This window comes from Ischnura elegans, chromosome 12, assembly GCF_921293095.1.
Source record: "Ischnura elegans chromosome 12, ioIscEleg1.1, whole genome shotgun sequence".
Classification (NCBI taxonomy): domain Eukaryota; kingdom Metazoa; phylum Arthropoda; class Insecta; order Odonata; family Coenagrionidae; genus Ischnura; species Ischnura elegans.
In genome coordinates, this window is record NC_060257.1 from 64,009,996 (window position 1) to 64,029,567 (window position 19,572).

Genomic DNA, 19,572 nt, shown 5'->3' on the forward strand with positions numbered 1-19,572 from the left:
GAGAAGGACATTTAATAAGGAAGGTAAAATTCAAAACTTTTAAAAACAAGAAAAAAGAAATTTTTCTTGTTTTTAAAAATGGGAGTGATTTAAAATTTTAAAAGTGGATTAGCATTCCATTTACTGCAACTGTTATACCAATGGATAGATTTACTCCCGTTATTTAACCAGGCATTAATAATTCTTTGTGTTACGTAAATTTTGCATTATTTTTTATAATTGTGTAGAAGGAAGATTAGAAGAAGATTTAGATTCCGATGTCTGCATAGGTTTTGGAGCGTGGAAATCTTTTTGAAATTTCAGCCATGAAAGAATGAAATTATAATCGTATATGATACTTTGACTTCTGTGGAGTCCCTCATATTTCTCCTATCCAAAGTACATTACTGATGAGATACATTTCTTTTATTTTTTTTCTAATTAGATTCCATGCGAACCCTCTACTCGCTTTGCGGTGTTACATACCTTCCAGGCGCATCCGAAATGGGGGACTTTTCTTTTCCAAATTCTCGATCCGCCTTTGATCAAATAGCGACGTCGCGTGGGATCGGGTTGGTGTGGTGGCTAATGTGGTTTCCCACCCTGAGGATCCGTGGTCTATTCCCGGGGTTTTTTCAGTGTCTGCCCGATCCCTCCTCGAGTGCTATATGGGGAGGCATTTTAATAATAATAATAAATAAATTGTTTTATTACTCCAAATAAATAAAAAGCACAGAATATAATTAATTACATAAAAAGGAGTAGCTTTAGGTAGCCATTAAGGACAACCTGTTTTATGGCCTCCATCACTTACAAAGGGTCATACTGACATAGAAACATTTTAGGCACAGTATTTGAATTGAAGTTAGTACGTACATGTATTACATAGTATTATATCAAAGAAAAATATCCTCCATACTTTGCATTCTAAACAACCAAGACTATATATTTTTCATAATTGCGTTATTAATATATATATATATATATAATAAGTCAAACGTAGTGCTTTTGTCCGTCGGATGAGACGTTAGGCCGTGATCCCCATGGTACCTTTCGTAAAGAGCAGGTTAATGCTGTCGCCGCACTTTTGGCTGTCGCTGACGATCGCAGATCAGCTCTATGGAACAACTCCACAGACTTAGTTCAGAAGTTCAACGGCGTGCGAGTAGCGGCTCCCTTAAACGACATGCTTCCACGGGAATGATTCATTTCCATCGTGTCATCGTTGTTGGCTCAAGAAATGAAAGGCCCATTGAAAGATTCATTGGGATACCCAATAGCTCTCCGAATATCATCATTTTCATTTGGGAATTCAGAATCACTCCTTAACTATCGATCACATCTTCCTAATACCATACCACACCTAAAGCGCAGTCGCGATTCTACCTCTCCGAATTGGAGGATATTTAGGCATGTGAATATTTACATGGTTTCAGCATGATAGAATTAGTTTCTTGCTACTCTCCTATTTCTTTTCGTTTTTCACCCAGTTCATTTCTTTTATTACGTTAGGAAAAATATATCGTATTTTATTTTTTCTGGTGCTTAAGCATTGGAAGTAAATTCATTGAACTTAAGTTTTATTTTAATAAATTACAATCTATATGAATTTATAATCTCCATTCCAAAACGGGGAAAAATAAAAAAATATGTAAAAAAGATGCAAATTACTACTTTCAATCAAAAAAAATAAATAACATAAAACGTGAAAACAACTGAAAAAACATTAAAAACACGAAAAAGACAAAAAATAAAATAAAAACGGGAATAAAGTCATAATAATCATAATAATGTTCAGCCGATACAACTCCAAGAGACCAGTCTCAATGACCAATCGCACCGAAATCCACCGGTTCTTATACTTCAAATAGTCCTACGCTACGGTGTTAAAAATAACATTATACTGACCGACCGGTGCGCGACCATATAGCGTTCAAAAGAAAGTTGTAAACGCTGATCTTTGGTTTGAATGGGAAACTTCGTGGAGCGACATTGTGTGAAGACTGAAGTGAGAGTCTTTTCCACGGGTACCTTCTCTGTCATTAGGACATCCAACAGCCGGCTACAGGGAATTTAAAATGGTAAATGTGAATAATATAGAGTAATAGCGCTGCAAAATTTTATTTTTTTTACAAATTTTTGGCTTGTCTAATTGTCTTACAAAATTATCTAGAGGCATTACATAGCTTTCAGTAATTTAGAATATTTCATTGTTTTATTAAACTATTTTAGCATTTGGGCGGAGATGTTACACCATGTGCACCTCTATAGTATATTTTTAGAATTTTTCGTCTTTTGAGTATCTTCGTCGAAAGGACCATGTGTTTTTTTTAATGAGTAGGTGGGTGGTATCTCTACTGGGGAACTAAACCCTCCATAAAATTTACTTAGTTTCGCTCACAAATATTATTGGAATTTTTAATCTAAAAAAAGATTTTGAACCTGAGGTCGATTTTATAAATTCATGCGTGCCTTGAGGACCGTGAGAGGCTTTTAAGTTGAATCACTGATTCACTGGGGGACATCTCCTTCCATCATTAACACATCCATTCTCGGCAGGCCTTATGCCGAATTTAGGTGAAAAACAGGACTCATTATTATGTTCAAACTTGATCACTGTAATGCTTCTATCTATAGGGACTGGTATAGTCACCCCTACCGTTATTATTGAAGTCATCTGCACTGCGGAGACCTTATCTTTCCGGATAACCCTGGGTGATAATCAATCGGGAGGCTTCAGTCAACTGGAAAACGGGTACTATGGAATCACTGATAATGGCGCTGCAAAGGAATCCGCGGTACGATTAGCATAGTGTAGTAAATAAGATTTGGAATATGCGATCTACTTTCTATATGCGTATGCAGGCATGAAGCCAAAAATTTACTTTTGGAGGTGCTTGGGTGATTTGCGGGTTGCCTTCACTGGCAATTTTACGTCAATAGGGTGGTTTCTTAATATTTTTTATTGCCTAAATCGAAAGATTATTACTCCAGGAGTACGTATTTCACGCTTTTAGATTTTTAAATGACGATATCTATTTTTCGCGATTAAATGAAAAGTGAAAATTTCCAAGCGCGCGAAAACGCGACGGCTAAGTATGAATGCTGGGAAAAGCCTGTGTTACGTCATTATGGTTCCGGTTGCCGCTGTGTGAGGCCACCTTGGTGCGAGACCATGCTACGATGCAGGGTGCTAGCAGGTAGCGCTTGGCTTAAAAAAGGATTATTAATACCCTATCAAACGAAGGAAACTTTCCGACCATAGGCAATTTTAATAAGTAATTATTGAGAAATGTTCGGTGCTACATGCATGTTTTGGTAATCTCAGACAAAGTAAAACTCCTGACTACTCGTATAGCATCTGGGCTCCTGCGACGTCACGTGGAGTGGCATCGCCAATCTAGCCTTTTTCAAATGAGGTTAAAATTGACCAAACTGGGATTTCGAAAACCAAATAATTTTTATATTATGAATACACTAATGGTGAGCAACGAATCGCAATCAATGCCTTTCGTTTTCTTTGATGTAGGAAACTACCCTATTCCCATTGGTCGTAATATTATAAATCATGGATTTCATTCAACAAGCTAAAAATTTCTTTTTTGCATTATTCTTAAATTTTTAGTCATCTTTGGATTTTACCGAAACTGCAGTAAGTAGTTATTGCTTGGTGTCCGTAGATGTTTGTTTCCGAAATATGCCTGATTTTCGCAAGAACGTTTAACTTGAGGGCGCTGGCTATAGTTGCTTATCTTATCCTGTTTCAAGAAAATCTCAGGTCTGAGACCCTGCTCTCAGTTTAAAACTTTTAATAGTTATATAGAAAGCCAGACGATAAGTAAAAATGGTCAAAAATTCGGGAGAGGAGGTGGACTGAAGCCCTTTAAGCCTGGCTGCGCGTCTTATCACCGCATCAAGCGCATTGTAGCTGTCCCGATAAGCCAAACCCGCCCGAACCAGCCAGTTTACAATATATTTTATATTTTGCGCATTTGTTTGTGATGTGTATGTGAGCAAATACTTAAAACTAATAATTGTGTTGAGCATTATGATAAAGAAAGAATTTTTAACTATTTTTCTGAAGGATCTATGGTTTTCCCGGCGAATAGACGGGATGAATAGTTCTCGGGTTTCCAGCCGGGTCCAAGGGTTTTTCAGCACCGACGTTTCGACGGCGAAGTCTGCCATCGTCTGCAGGGTGAATGGATTTAGCCAAGATGGACGGATATAGGACGGACACATCTTGGCTTAATCCATTCACCCTGAAGACGATGGCAGACTTCGCCCTCGAAACGTCGCGTCGGTGTAAATCAGGATTCAAAAAATTATTTTTGTGTTAGTTTTTTTAACTTGAACTTATATTCCCGCTGGAAAACACTGGTTATAGCGTAAATGAATAACAAGACTTCAATTAAGATAGAATGACACTTCATTTAAAGGACATCACATGAGAAGGCATTGTTGCTGAGAGTACATAAGTAAATATGTTTGGTCGCCAACCAAAGAAGACAAAACATCTGTGATAAAGAGGCAAACATAGAGCACAGCTGAAAATGAAAAATAACAACAGCGCATTTGTGCATACGTGCGTATGGGAACCGTTTGAAGCTGTAAATTGAATCACTGATTCACTGGGCGGCATCTTCTGCCATCATTAACACATCCGTTCCCGGCAGGCCTTCTGCCGATCGCAATCGGCGAAACACAGCTCCACTGATCTTGTTCGAACTTTATCACTGCGACGCTTCCTCCTTTGGGGGCTGATTTAGTCACCCTACCCACATTCTTGAAACCAATTTCACAACGGTAATTGTACTCATCCGGCTTACGCTGGATGATAATCATTCGGGAGGCTTCACTCAACTGGAAAAAGGGTACTTGGGTATCGCTGATGCTGGCATTGCAAGAGAATCTGTCATACGATAAGCGTAGCGGATACTCTTCAGCTTGTCCCTTCTCGAAATATGCTTTGCAGGAAACATCAGCTCTTTGGGGATGTGCAAACTCGACGGCAGCGTCGAAAATGTCTGGCGCAAATCTCTGCTTCCATAAGTCGCTCTCGTAATAGTTCCGGAGGTCGCAGAATATGTCATTAGGGTAAGCACTTTCGGTGCAGAATATGGCCGCTTTCTCCGCCGCAGGTTCGACCGCTGTTCCTCGCGGGTAGGCGTGCGTGTCCGAAGGGATATCTCTCCGTCTCAGTGGACTCAGGTCCAGCCGAATGTATTCGGTGTTGGCGCTGTAAGATAATTCTCCACTCATCAAGAGACCGGCTATTATCAAGAGGACGTTGTTAGTCATTGCGTCGCACTTCGTTCCAACTGTTCGGATTGAGCTGATGTCCACGACTGAATCTCCCTTTCCTGAATGCCTTGGTTTTCTTAGGTGGACGACCTTGACACGATTCGTCACGCCGAGGTCTTGCGAAACAGTTTTGACGGAAGTGTGCTCTACCAAAATATCTCGTGGTGATGTGGAGATTTTTATTGTATTATTGCTTAAATTTGTCAATATCACAATCATTCGTATACACCAAGGATTTATCGTGACTGCGTACTAAGTCAATTGTTTCGTGCAGTGATCCCCAACGTTAGTGCATTTTAACGGGATTTTACTTCAGGTGCGCATGATTTGGTAAAAAAAATCGCTCTTTTCTTATTCATATAAAATTTGGAGGAGCATCTTAAAGGTGCTCACATTATCGTATTTCCTTCTTGATGAAGTAAGTGCGTATTTGTGGCCAAATACATTTAATTCCATGACGTTTCCAACTTTTTGATACGTATGTATTATTCCTGTAATGCATTTTTACTTTCCTTAATTATTGAAATCTCTTATTCGGAGTAAGTGCGTATTTGTGGCCAAATACATTTAATTCCATGACGTTTCCAACTTTTTGATACGTATGTATTATTCCTGTAATGCATTTCTACTTTCCTTAATTATTGAAATCTCTTATTCGGAGACTCACACAAAGAAAGAATCGTGTCTCTTTGATTTGATATCCTGCCCTTATGTATTAACCTGAGGTATATTTAATTACCTGCATGGTTTGTCTTTTGCTCATTTGCCTTGAGGATGCGAGATTTATATAGACGTGTTAGCGAAAGCATCCTTCAATTATTTTTATATGCAGGGCCGGTTCTAGACATTTTTCTAGTGTAAACGAACAACATTCCGCCCTCCGCCCCTCAAAAATAACATGAGAGGTATTAAAGATTCTCTCAGAATATATTTTTAAACAAATACAAATACTCTATGTTTGGGTATCTGTGCCGCGTCGCAGTGTGCTTAGTAGGGATTTATGCTCTCAAATTTTAAGCCTTTTATCCACCTGAAATGATTGTGAATTTTTTGCTATTTAGTTGTCACAAAAAATATGTGTCATTAATTTTTTTTCAGGATTTGAATACTTTTTCCAACTTATTTGAATTTTAGTTACCTCTTTTTGACTATTAAATAAAATAGAGAAAGTAACAGAAGTCGATGTAAAAACAGACGTTGTTATTTACGAAATTGAAGTAGAATCACTAGAGATTTACTAAGTAATTTGTAGGTGATATTTATTGAATTTGTTCGAGCGAATTTATTGAACTTTCGATATGGGAACAATCCCGCGCATCTCAGTATAGGCACATTAAGCCATACCCTTCCATACTCTGAATTTCTCCATTGTAAAGCTTTCTCAAGCTAGTTAATAAAAAAATAGGTGGTAAAAACTTGTGGAATGGTTTGTTTTCGAGTTTTGATGCTTAGTTATGGACAGTTTAAGTAGAATAATGTATAATTTCGTTAACGTCTTGTAATTATTCGAAATTAGGGTCAAGTTTTCTTTTCTTATAGTTTTCAAAGAAGATCATACGTTGTGCATCTCTCCACCTGCCATTGAAGGGAAGTCCTTTTTCATGCTGGAAATGAGTAAAATCCCTGAAGATGAGCCATTTTCTGAGGTACGCAAGGGTCGTTAAAGAATTGATTGCATTAATCAGTGGCGGCGCTCAGTATTTGGGAGACCTCCCGCGAAAAAATTTGTGGGGCCCCTATATATAAGCTTTATTTGTGTAAATGGAAATGAATTATAAGCTTCCTATTCTGTATAAAAACCTACATATGAAGATTATGATCAAGAAAGTGTAATTTATGGCATTATTTAGTGGTTATTATTTTTCCCTGCTCGTCACGGGGCTCCATGGGCCGGCCCCCCCGCCACGATTAAATTGTAAAAGTAAATTAAATGTAATCGTTATTATTAATTAAATGTAACTCAATAACTCTTGCTCATTTACTACCCAACTCTGGTGACAATAAATGCTTTGTTTTATTTTATTTATTTCCCACTCCCTCTAAAAGATCAGCATAATTATCTTTAATATGAGGGGATCAACGAAGTATAATAATTACCACATGTGATCCTTTACAACGGGAGTCGGAACGGTGACCTTTTTCCCGTAAGTAGGTACTCGATTTATCACGCATGTGTCTCTTTCTTATCTTTTTCCGTGTCTCCTCGCCTACTATGCCTATAACTTCATAATTTCTCTTTATCTTCATCCATACCACCTTCTCCATTCTCCTCCATACTCAAACGAAGGCCATCGATAGGAAAAATGTACATAATGCATTAAATACAAAAAATGCGATTCCTGGAAGACAAAAAAACTATCCTTTTAGCGCCTAGATATAGTAGGATCAATGCGCTCTACACTGTATAGAAATTCCCTCCGTAAATTTGTCTGTATCTTCCTCCGATGTATATTCTCCACCTGGCTGAGGGCTTGGCAACCCACTGCCGACTCTGGGTCCCACCTGTTTTGATTTCTTCCTGCTAATTATGAACGAGGAAGATCCAGCTGTTGGCAAACTTATTATCTTTGACTGGCTAATTCGCCTCGCTAGTTTTTCTGCGTTCTACGTAGTAGCTCGACTTGAGAGCCTTTTGAATTAAACCTCTAAACTCTTTGTGTAAGCTTTTCACGAAGAAGATTGGAAAGAATGGTCCATTGCAGGCTTAATCCTTGAGATTGGTGTTCTATGGAGGATGTTGTTATTTTTTTTAGTTTTTATTCATAATTCGGAACCTGGTAAATTTCACTACTTGCTACTCGGTTTAACGTTGAAGTGCATGCATAACATTTCATACCAGTTTTATGTCTAAGGTGTCTTTTCTCAGGCGACCGGTTTGGACTCGAAGACTATTTGAAAAAAAATGTAAAATGACGTATTTCGAAGTAGGACCCTGAATATTTGCACAAATATCCAGTAATGGTTGGCCACCAAAGAAGAGTAGTATGTCCGAGGGGACTGCATAGAGGATGCCCAAATCCATCCCTCAGACCGTTGATTTCTGTTGCCACTTCGGTCGCATTTTAATCGGTTTTCAAAATTGTCCGCGGTACGGTGAAGAGTGAAATGCGATCCACTTTTTTCTCATATTTTGCAGTGTAATGTTTTTCACCTCGAGGAATGGCACTGATGAATTACGAATTTGATAGATAAAATCATCATGAATGTAAATTTTGGTTGATACCCCTGATTGTACCTTATTTTTCCGTGAAGCTCGGATCAATTTATCCGTCAGCGACGCGGGTGGCGACTTCTGTGAACCCATTTAAATGCGCGGTGAGCGACAGCATTTTATGAAGCTGACTTAAGGATCCTCTATTGTAATATTCGTGAATATTTCAATTGTTATGTTAATACGCCGCTATCTATGAACAGCCCGGCAAACGTGACAAATATTCCAATGAACAGTCCGGCAAACGTGACAAATATTCCAATGAACAGTGTTTTTTCAGTTTTATTGGAAAATCGTAAGGGTTTGGTTAGCATCTGATGTGGCTATTGGAATATATAAATGGGATAACAAATGATATTATGTAATAGTGTGATAATTTATCTTTATTTTGACTTAGTTTGAGACATTTTAAATGAGTTCTGATGCCCGTAAATACAAAATGGCGGACGATAATTTAACGTAATTTTTGGCATAAAATGGAACAAAACTAGTGTTTAAAAATGTGAGTTTCGAGATATTATTATAAGATATTCTTATCTATTTAAGTGTTGTGAAGATATATCTTTGGACAAATCAAATACCCGCTCGCGACGCCGGATTTTACGCTATATTTTTGAACACGTTGCCGGGCCTCGGCTACACGCGCTGGGCCTCGGAAACCCACGACTCATTTGAAGGCTTTTTTTGACATCGGCATTTTCCATTTTTTAACTGCAATATGCTGAATAATGTGCCGAACGAATGGAAAATTATACAATATACGTCGTTTCGTTGCATATTTCCCGGAAACACTTCACATTCAAACCCTTCGGCCGCTTCAGACGAGACGACTTTTCGCCGTCCGCCGTTCACGGCAGGGCGCGCCGCGGCGCGGCGCCGCGCCATGGACGGCGGTCAGCGAAAAGTCGTCCCGTCTGAAAGCCGGCTTAATTTATATATAAATTACTTTTTTTGAACAGGGATATCTAATGAAATATAAAATATAAATCAATTAGGATTATTTTGGAGTTAAAACACATTGAAACCTGTTTTTCACGCGCTGGGTCGTCCAAGAAGGTCCAAGTCTTTTTTTCATTGATCTCAGATTTTCGATTTCATACACGTAAAATGATGAGTAGAATGGAGAATTAAATAATCAGTTCAACTGTTAAGCATTTAGAGGTCTCTCAAGATCTCTACATCAAACGAAAATTGATGTCCTCAAATCGACTTGTCTCATGTACAGAGGCAAAATTTAATGTTAGAGGCATGTGGTGAATTAGTTTGGGTGAGAGGCCAAGGGGTACAAGTTATTTCTTTTTTCTATTCAGAGTTAGTTGCAGAAATTAGGTATAGAAAACAAACGAGATCTATTAGATGTTTAGCGGTGCATTTGATTTTCACTCGATGTCAGCAATGAGCAGAGGCACACTCGTATCCCTTGGCATCCAAGTTTTTGCGTATTTCTACTAACAATGAACGTCACCGAACTATGTTGAGAAAAAAATCACTTGTACCCCGTGGCTTCTCACTCCCGCAGTTAACAAAAGACATTTAGAAACGACCATGCCGTGGATACCCATACAAAAAATCTGTGCTGTGGCTGTTATAAAGCTGCACTGTAACTGTGATAAAAGGACAGTACTGTAACTCTACTTAGACTGCACTTGAATTGAAACATCAAAGTACAGTTATAGCACAGCCACAGTGCAGTTGCCATAGCACAGTCACAGTGGAGTTGTCATAGCACAGTCACAGTAAAGTTGCCTTAGCACAGTCATAGTGCAGTTGCCGTAGCACAGCCACAGTGCAGCTGCCATAGCAGAGTCACAGTGCAGTTGTCATAGCACAGTTTTTACTGTAATACTCTTTCCATGAATCAATAATTGACAGTCATGATGTGGCTATTGCATTCCCTGTATATCTTATTGAAAACAAGAAGCAGAATTAAATCAAGATAGGCCAATTAGCAAAGATATATAGTTCCCTTTTTAGGTGTTTGTGAAGATTTGTTGCCTGATCCAATCAGAAAACCGCAGAGATATAACAGCGGCCAAAACGACCACACTCATTCGAATGTTGACTAGTCTAAGGAAAGAGATACCATATTCTTAACAGACACTCACTGAATTTGTTACGTTCCATTTCCTTAATATATGAACAAAGTTGATGGTACTAAAAACATTGCTATCCAAGCACTTAGATTCTATGAGAAAATTTGACATATCCTATGCTGCACATCAACGGGCACTCAACATAAAAACCACCAAAATTTACTTCAGTGCTATTTGTCTAGTTGCCACACATATGCCCACCTTGATAGTTTTTGTTGATGAAGTTTTAGTACTAACGCCGTGGAGCACAATAAATGACAATAAGATATGAAAATAAAGCTATAGCTGCAAAAACCCAGGTGGGACTCGAGCGTGCGACCTTTGGTTTAGCTGGCGAGGACTTCACCCCACCGCTACCGAAGAAGTGTTGTTGTGTCAAATATCTCATTGGACGGTGTCGCGTCGGGTGCTCGCGAGTCGCTCTTACGTTCATCTGATTGGCCTTTCATTTCCCAGCGTTCCCTCGCGAATATCATAGCCGAGGAAGCAATTTCCCGGAGGCAGCACTGGCATAATGTGTATTGTTTGCATCCTTGTGTACCCGTATTTTCGCCTCAATGAAAGCAATACTTGTATTTACCTACTTTTTTATTGTGAGCTTCCGTAATAATCCCAAAAACTGCAGTATTTTCAGATTAATCCTTCTAAGGAGCGAGAGAACTGTTTCCTTATCACGAATATCTATATTATTTCGATTGTAATTTGATTAAAATGATTTATAAATATTCAGTTTGATTCGCTTAAGTGCTTTCAGGGCTGAATTCGTTTGAACTTGGATTAAAAAATATCATGAGCCCAAACGAGTTTATATTTAGTTCAATTCAATATTAAAATTCTTGAATTGCGAAGCACTAGAGCGAAGTAAAATTGTGATCTAAGGCCTGATTACAAGATACTTCAACGCGAACGAGTTAACGAGTGAATGCGTGAACGCGAGATTGAAAGCAAAACTTCACCGTGTGAACACCCAAATTTTCGGAATGCATGAGCAAAATTTCCTGCTCTAAATTGGTAAGGCATTAGTACAGTCTCCGTTCTGGAGACAGTGGCGGATCCAGAGAGGAGCTAGGAGGGGCTATAGCTCCCCCCCTCGGGTATCCAATTAACACCAGATAAAGTGGTAATTTTGTTAGGACCCCCGCTAATGGGAGGTTAGCCCCCAGGCCCTCAAGGTACCCTTTTGTCCCTATCCTGGATCTGCCACTGATTACAGACCAGAATCGTTCTTGCATTCACACATTAACCCCTCAACGCCGTCATGCGTACCCAGTACGCGCCCTTTAAATTTCGTATGCCGCCGTCATGCGTACCCAGTACGCTTCCTGACCTACTGTTTATAATATTTTTTCTCTGCCAGATATTGTATGTTAAATTAAAACTAATTGCTCTATCTTTTGAAGAAATGTTTTTCCTTTCCAATAAAATATTCATAGGGGTTTTATGCCTTCAAGATTTAAAAAAAATGCTTCGATAAAATTTCGTTTTAAACCAGCGCCTTGACGACTTCGGTCCAAAAACTCATCGCCTTCTTTTAGCTGTTCTATCATGAAAACTTCCGCCTATTCTGCTCAAGAGACGTCTAGAAGGGTCAGCTACTTTAGCTTGAGATACGGTATCTTCTAAGCTCAATGCCATCTCTCCGTCTTCTCTTTGTTTGTCGTCACCTCGAGCCCCAAATGTGTTTGGTCCGCCTCGTTAGTCCTAAGCGTCCCCAGCGAAGGGGCCATGTGCTTCGCTCTGCATTTATTTTTTTATTTATTTTTCTGGACAGTAATCAACTAAGATAAGATTCCATCTAAACAGTCAGTGTATACCAGGGCCCCTTCGCGATATTTTCTCGTCTCTTGAGGGAGCTTCTGAACCACGAGCTTCAGTCCACCCAGTCCACCAGAGTCATTCATGCTGTGTGGTGTTCGTTCAGGCAGTATGCTGAAATTCTCATCGAATGTACTTCCTGTGTGTGGTATTTTTTTTATAATTGGGGATCCTACGAAATTTGAATAGTATTGAAAGGCAAAAAAGAGACTCGGAAGTCTGTTTGTGTGTTAGGCTATAGTAAAATCATTGGTGGGGTGAATTTCAAGGACCTGTTATTGCATTCGTACGTAATGGAAAGAAAACGCCATTACAAGTGATGCATGAAGTTATTTAGGAGACTATTGAATGAGGCAGTCCTAAATTCATATGTTGTTCACAGGAAAAAAACGTGCCATTGGGCGAGATAATATTTTTGAAATATCCAACGTCATACGAGCTGTTTGGACTTGGCCCTCACTCATTACACAATTTAGTACCAAGACTCACAAAAATTGATTTCCTAAAGACAATTCCTGCAGCTGGGAAGAAATCAAAGTCTCAAAGGAGGTGTGCAGTTTGTGCGTAACATGGGAAATGAAAAGTTTGCGTGTACTGTTGTGAAAAATGTGCAGTGGGATTATGTTTGGATTGCTTCAAATCATGTCAGAGCAGATTTTCTAAGGTAAATCGTTTGAATATTTGGATATTGACGTTTGAAACATTAGCATGTGATTACCTATATGAAATGATACGGTAATAATGGAACAAAGTCAGAGAAGTGGGCGGAGTGGTAAATTTTCAAGGAGGCGAAACGGGTAATCCTATTGAAAGTATCCAATCTGTTATGAAATTTTCAACCCCATATAACTAAATTACATCATGTAGTTGTATTTTTTAAATGCATGGAATGTTAGAGAACTCGCAGCATATTCGAAACCAAATAAAAATCTTTCAAAATTGAAAATTTATTCATTAGTTCATAAAAAGAGATAAAACAACATATATTTTTTCCAATCGCTCGAAGAATTATTATATAGTAGCGCATTATAATACGCAAGTTTACAAAAATTATCAACGATACTGATCGTATATTATGAAAGATATAAATTATTGAATGATAGTATACCAAAAAGGCGAAGATTTTTAAATCTCATCCGGCCGCTGAGATGGGATTTAATTAAATGCCTGCCGCGCTTGAGGGGTTAACTTGTGCTTGTTAATTTCTCGTCTAATTAGTCTTATGTGCTCAGTAAATTTGTAAGTTGTGCAGTCAAAAACCTTAATAGGTAATAAAAATATACGTTTATACGTGTAAGTCGGTGCGGTAATGCCACTGGGGCTCATTAAAAATTGTATTATTTGTTATTTTCAGAAGGATGAGAAGACCGTTGGCGCCATATTGGTGTGGCTAGATGAAAATCTACGCTCGGCCATTTCTTCGCAGGATACGATGCAGGAAGGAGGTTATACATCAACGGAACGTGTGGACTTGATCCTCAACGTCCACCGCACCTTTTTACGCTTCTGTTTCCGCCCCGTGGTTGATCATGAGTCGAGGGATGCTTTTCTGGAGGATTTAATGGTGAGAAAATAATGAGGTTATTCTCTCAGCCCTGTAAAGGCTATATTCATGTTAAGAATTCGGTTCACGGAAAGAAAAATAAGTTATTAAAAATTTTCCTCAATCAGCCGTTGTATCATAAATTAAAACGGAAAAAAAAAAAAAAACTCGTTTAAGTTGCCGCCCACTTATCACGAGTTAGTGGCGGCATGAGAGGTTTGGTTTCTTTGTTCGATGAAGAAGGAGCTTTACTAAGGTAAATGATTATTAGTGATAGTGTAAACAAAAACGAACTTCGTGAGATCTGTGCACAAGACCGAGGAGCTGAGACCCCACTACTCACCTGGCACGAGTCCGTGTCGTCATCAGCATATGTGGAATGGTTAAAGCCGTTGTATTTTTTGCGCTAGTAGCTCGAGCAGTAGGTATCGGATCGAAGATATTTCTTAGTTTCCATGCAAATGTATTTTTTGTATTTTAAACGGTATTTGTAGTATAGTTTGTAGTTTGCTTTTTAAATTCCCAAGTCGAATATATTTTGCATTGTGCATTTCAAATATATTCGGAATGGTATTATGTATATAAAATACATTTGAAGCGGTATTTTGTATCTCAAATACTCCTCGGCCTATATTTTGCCCAACTATACATACTGTTATGTTGTTCTCAATTTGTAGGCATTGGAAAAGGAGACATTTTATTAAATATTTTGTTTGCATAGTGCTGAAAGTTAAATTTATCATTGGTTATTGGCAGACGTAATGAAATGTAACTATATTAGAAATGTGTGAGTACTCTAAAATTCGAGTCGAGTAGTTGGTACTCGTCTCGAGTGTTTTGAGTAGCATTACAAAAGTCGAGTCGAGTAGTTTCGGTTGCAGATCTGTCGAGGCTAGTAAGTAAGGAGGTGCTATCATGAAACTCATGTAATAATATCGTTTTTAGAGTCTATAAGTCATACTAATGCCTTGGTCTAGGAGTTTCAGTTTGTTGTATACATAGCAGTCAACCACCATAGAAGTTGATGTGGGTGCCCATTACCTTTTCGTTAGCCACGGTGGCCAACCGTTCTTCAACCCGGTGCGCCATAATTAGAGTGGACCTATTGCTGTACCGCTCATACTTTTGTACCCTACCGTACTTTCTTTACTGAAACGCTGAGAGAATACGTAAAATTGGTTTAGATTTCTGTGTAAGAAATGCAAATTTTAGGTCTTAGTGGACAATGTTGGTTTTTCCCGGAGTTTGACGACACAAGTGGGCAGGGGTGCCGACTTACAAAAAACATTGGGGGGGCCCAAACCAGGGATCTTGCCCCGGGAAATTTTATAAGTAGTGAGTTTTAAGTTTTTTAAGCATTTTAGAAGAGTCATATGATCAACATTAGAACCCTGATAACTCGAATATCGATATCTGGGCACTCCAGGGAAAATCAACAAGCCTGACGCATTTTTTCCTCACACCCATAACGAATTTTTGATGGGGCTCGGGCCCCCTCTGGCCCCATGGAGTTGGCACCGCTGCAAGTGGGTACCACCTTTTAGCCTTTTTGAGTACTACGTATTTCTGATGTCAATTTTTGATTATTCCTTTATTACATTTGGATTTCTTCTCGAACTGACAAAAAATTAGTTTCTACGAGTGATTAAACGAAGTAAGAAATAGGGAAAAAATATTTTGGCCCGCAAAGCCAAAGCAAAGTTCAATGGATTGTTCGCTTTGTCCACTTGAATTCCACGAAGATTCAAGATCCATAAAAATCGTTGATGTAACTTTAATATAAATTCCTAAGGTTCCCAAATCTTGCAACTTTGGTAACAAAGCACTTGTCCAGCCACACAAGTGTGTTGCAAAACACAATTCTCTGCAGGCAGTAATAATGTAACATGGAGACGTCAAAACCTGATGCCAGAGCATGTAGAATAATTGGTTTTTCTGGTTGAGGATTTGAAAAGATCAAATATAATATGATTCATTAACGCAAATATTCTCTATTAAAATTGTGCAAATGCCTTTACTGAGGGCTCTTTGGAGCAGTTTGGATACATATATTACTAAAAATGACGACATATTACCACAGGTTAATTTATTTCAATTATGCTTAGAGAACTGTTTAAGGCATTAATTTTACTTCATCTCCTAATTCTGACATGATTTACATCAACGTTCCTCATTATCTTTTCCTTTTTACATCAAGCTAAGCATTTGGAATAGAAAATTGGGGATAGCAATGGAGCATGGATTGCTGTATTGTCTGGTTCAGAGTTGCCATACTCGACTCGTCTCGATACTCGCGAGTACTTTTCAACCCGAACCGATACTCGACTCGAGATCAAAAAGTACTACTCACACATCCCTAGTAACTATGTATGTTGAAAAATGCATTGCCAGTGAATGCAGTGTCCCTGGGTTTGTGGTCTCCACAGCATACGTATAGAGGATTGTGACCATGGGGAAAAACTTTTGGTGGCGGTACCGGTGAAGCCTCCAAAGCCCTCACAACCTGGTTATGTGCCTGCCATGAGGACTTTGAGTATGAGCCAGTGGCGGCTCGTGAGCCAAATGCTGGGCGGGGCACACTCCACCGGGGGGTCAAAATGTTTTAATATTTTGTGTAGTTTAGTGAGTTTTTAAGGCAATCTAGATACCATTATGACTCACTAATACACAAAACAATCACTAACACTAAAACACCAACAATCACTAACTCGATTAATTCAACTACAACTAGGCCTATTTACATTAAAACAATTTACACATAATAAGGCGACTGGTCATCAAAACAAGGTATTCTGCAACAAAGCAACACCAAGATTATACGGCCGCCGGCGATGTCAACTCACTAGATACGTCGCTCTGCGCATGCTCGGACGGTGTCCCAAGACTTCCATAAGGCACAACTTCTCGCGCTATTTTTGCGTGTTTTTTCGACATTTTCGGTGTATGCGATTGAAAAAACACTTTGGTTAATTAGATGCATAATTATAATTGAATGGGTATTTAATTTTTTTTCCTTTTTCTAGTAGTTGGGAGGGGCGGCGTCCGAGAGTCCTTATGGGCAAGCCGCCACTGGTATGAGCTAGACAAATTTGATTTAATTTTAACCCTATTACTGCCAGCCCATTTCGGGTGGGATGTGTAAAGACTGCCAAAGCTATTTTCTGGAATTTGCAAGATTTCAGATTTTAAATTATTAGAAGCACTTAATTTTATTGATTGCATCTAGATTTTTTCCCTATGATAAAGATATATTTAGAGCTTAGAACCATTTTTGGGTTATGAGAAGGTATTCATGAGACAGCGGGCGGTGAAACGAAATCACAAAATAAAATAAGTCAAAAAAGTCAGGCTGATATATCAGCCCATGGCGCAACCAGTGAGCTGATGATGTCTTCAGTTTTTGTTGTATTCTTTGAGGAGTTTCTCGTATATGTCCATTTACAATTTAATTCTGATGTGAAAGGTTTGAAATTTGCCATCTCAGTGGCGTTGAAATTGTGCAATTGGAAACATGCATTCTACTATATTGCCTGTGAGTGGATGTTAGGGCTTCTATTCTGATTTCAGTGTATGGTAATTTCACTGTGAAGTGCTACAAATACAGTCGTTGCGATAAATTTGCCAAAGATATTTTGTGTTCCCTGTCTGTCATGAAGCCATGCAAATTCTGAATGTTCTTACATACTCAAAGTATGTATGTCATCACAGTTGTTAGTTACATTCCTGCACTCTAGCAGTGAAATATGGCACTAGCATATGTAGGAATATGTATGCATTTACGTAGTTCATTCATGTGTTAAGTACCAATAAGAATTACCCTGGTAATGTATATTATATAACCTGGCATTACTAAATTACTAGGGCTGCTGGAAGTAATAGCGTTAATTACCAAATTATTTCAATTTGTGGAATTATTAATTTTTCAGGGTGATGTGAATCAGTTGCTGGGAGCAGAGCGGACGAGGTTGATTGTATTCGAGGAGGACAAGGATGTCAGGGAAGAGGAAGACGAGCCATGGCTACCACATAAGTGCAAGTGCTACGAAAGTCACTCCCCTGCCAGCACAACCAAATCCTGGCAGCGGAAGAGCATTGTGGAGTGAGTATGTTTGGCATAACAGCACTGCTTGTTTCTCGTCAAAAACTGCTATCAATGTACAGAAAACGTTACCCAGATATTAAGCGAATTAGGCTGGGAACTGCTTGAGACTCAGGCTGCGTGCTAGGATTACTTAGATTGCTTGAACAATTGAGAATAGATATCTTTAGAAGCGACATGGAGAACATCATCTTGGAGCCCCACAATATTTCCAGGTGCAACAGAAGCGATAAATTAAGAGAGATATTTTGCCGAACAGATAGATATGGTAATTCTTTTTTCCCCTGAACCAAAGAGGACTTTAACCCTTTCACTGCTGTGAACATACCTGGTACGTTTGCATGGCAGGCTGCTGTGAATGTACTTTTTCTTCCTCCCTGCCATGTGCTTAGCACTTTTGCCGAAGCACTTCAAAGGATCCCTAATCCGGGACCCTTTCCTCGAGGAGCTCACCCTCGCTGGCCCCTCTCTTCGACTCTCCGAACCTCCCTCCTCGAACGTGACCGCTCTGAATGCATTTTGAAAATCTATCAATCAATGCAATCATCAAAAAATGATTGTTTGCATCACATTCCTGCCAATCAGGCAGTAAGTACATCTTTTTGACCGTGTTTCTGCGATGAGAAATACAAATTTTGTTAACTTTGCCAAAATGGCCAATTACCGGTGGTCCGGAGCCACGTTTTTAGCAAAGTTAATAAAATTGTTATTTTTCATTGTAGAAACACGGTTCAAAGACGTACCTGATTGCTTGATTGGCAGGAGTGCGATGCAAACAATCATTTTTTGATGGTCGAGGAAAGGGTACTGGATTAGCAACCCTACTAGAGTGTACCACGCCCATCCTGGAAGTACCTGCTCCATGGCCTAACGAAATGCATTTTAACCTTTTCGCCGTATGTGAGGAGGTTTTCGAAGATTGAACAGCAGTGAAAGGGTTAATAAATGCTATTCGTAATTTTGTTCGAGCATGTACTTTTTATTTGTTGATGGCTGGTGTCCTAACACCCCCTGCCACATGCCTTTTTAGGCGGCATGTGGGATAGTATGTAGATGTAGATGTTACGATTGACTTTGTAAGCATTCGTATGCATGGTTCAAATTTATATACACTAAGGATGAAGTTCGTCATGAAAATATATTTGGAATAGCCAGGATTCATACCTGGATCTCCAGATTCCCAGTTAGGCATGTCAACCAATTACACCACCAAGCAATCTTCTCAGAGTGAACTTCAGGATGGGTTTTACGGAACAAGGTGTTTACACCACCCGTCCGCATAGTGGTGTATAGAGGTTGTGCTTTCTAAGTCATTGGCATAGAAGAAAACCCTACTTTTTGGCTACTTGGCAACGATCCTGATGGCAGTGGCACAGCAAGGGGTGGTTTTTGGGGGATAAACCCCTCCCCCCCCAGACCTCAGAGAAATTTTAAGTTTAATCAATTTTTCGTAATTGGATTGATATTAATAATAGAATAGTGTAAATATTAATAAAATATCCCCCAGGAAGCCGTAAAACTCACCATT

The 19,572-nt window shown here is 39.0% G+C and overlaps 1 protein-coding gene across 2 annotated transcripts in view; it reads left to right on the forward strand.

Moving 5' to 3' along the window:
* LOC124169119 (probable 3',5'-cyclic phosphodiesterase pde-5) overlaps positions 1 to 19,572 on the forward strand; it is a 67,084-nt gene that overhangs the window by 17,343 nt on the left and 30,169 nt on the right. For both annotated transcript variants that reach the window (XM_046547613.1, XM_046547614.1), the window contains exons 5-7: positions 6,823 to 6,929; positions 13,757 to 13,966; positions 17,872 to 18,044. In XM_046547613.1, coding sequence (XP_046403569.1) covers positions 6,823 to 6,929; positions 13,757 to 13,966; positions 17,872 to 18,044 — 490 coding nt within the window. The remainder of the gene's footprint in view (positions 1 to 6,822; positions 6,930 to 13,756; positions 13,967 to 17,871; positions 18,045 to 19,572) is intronic.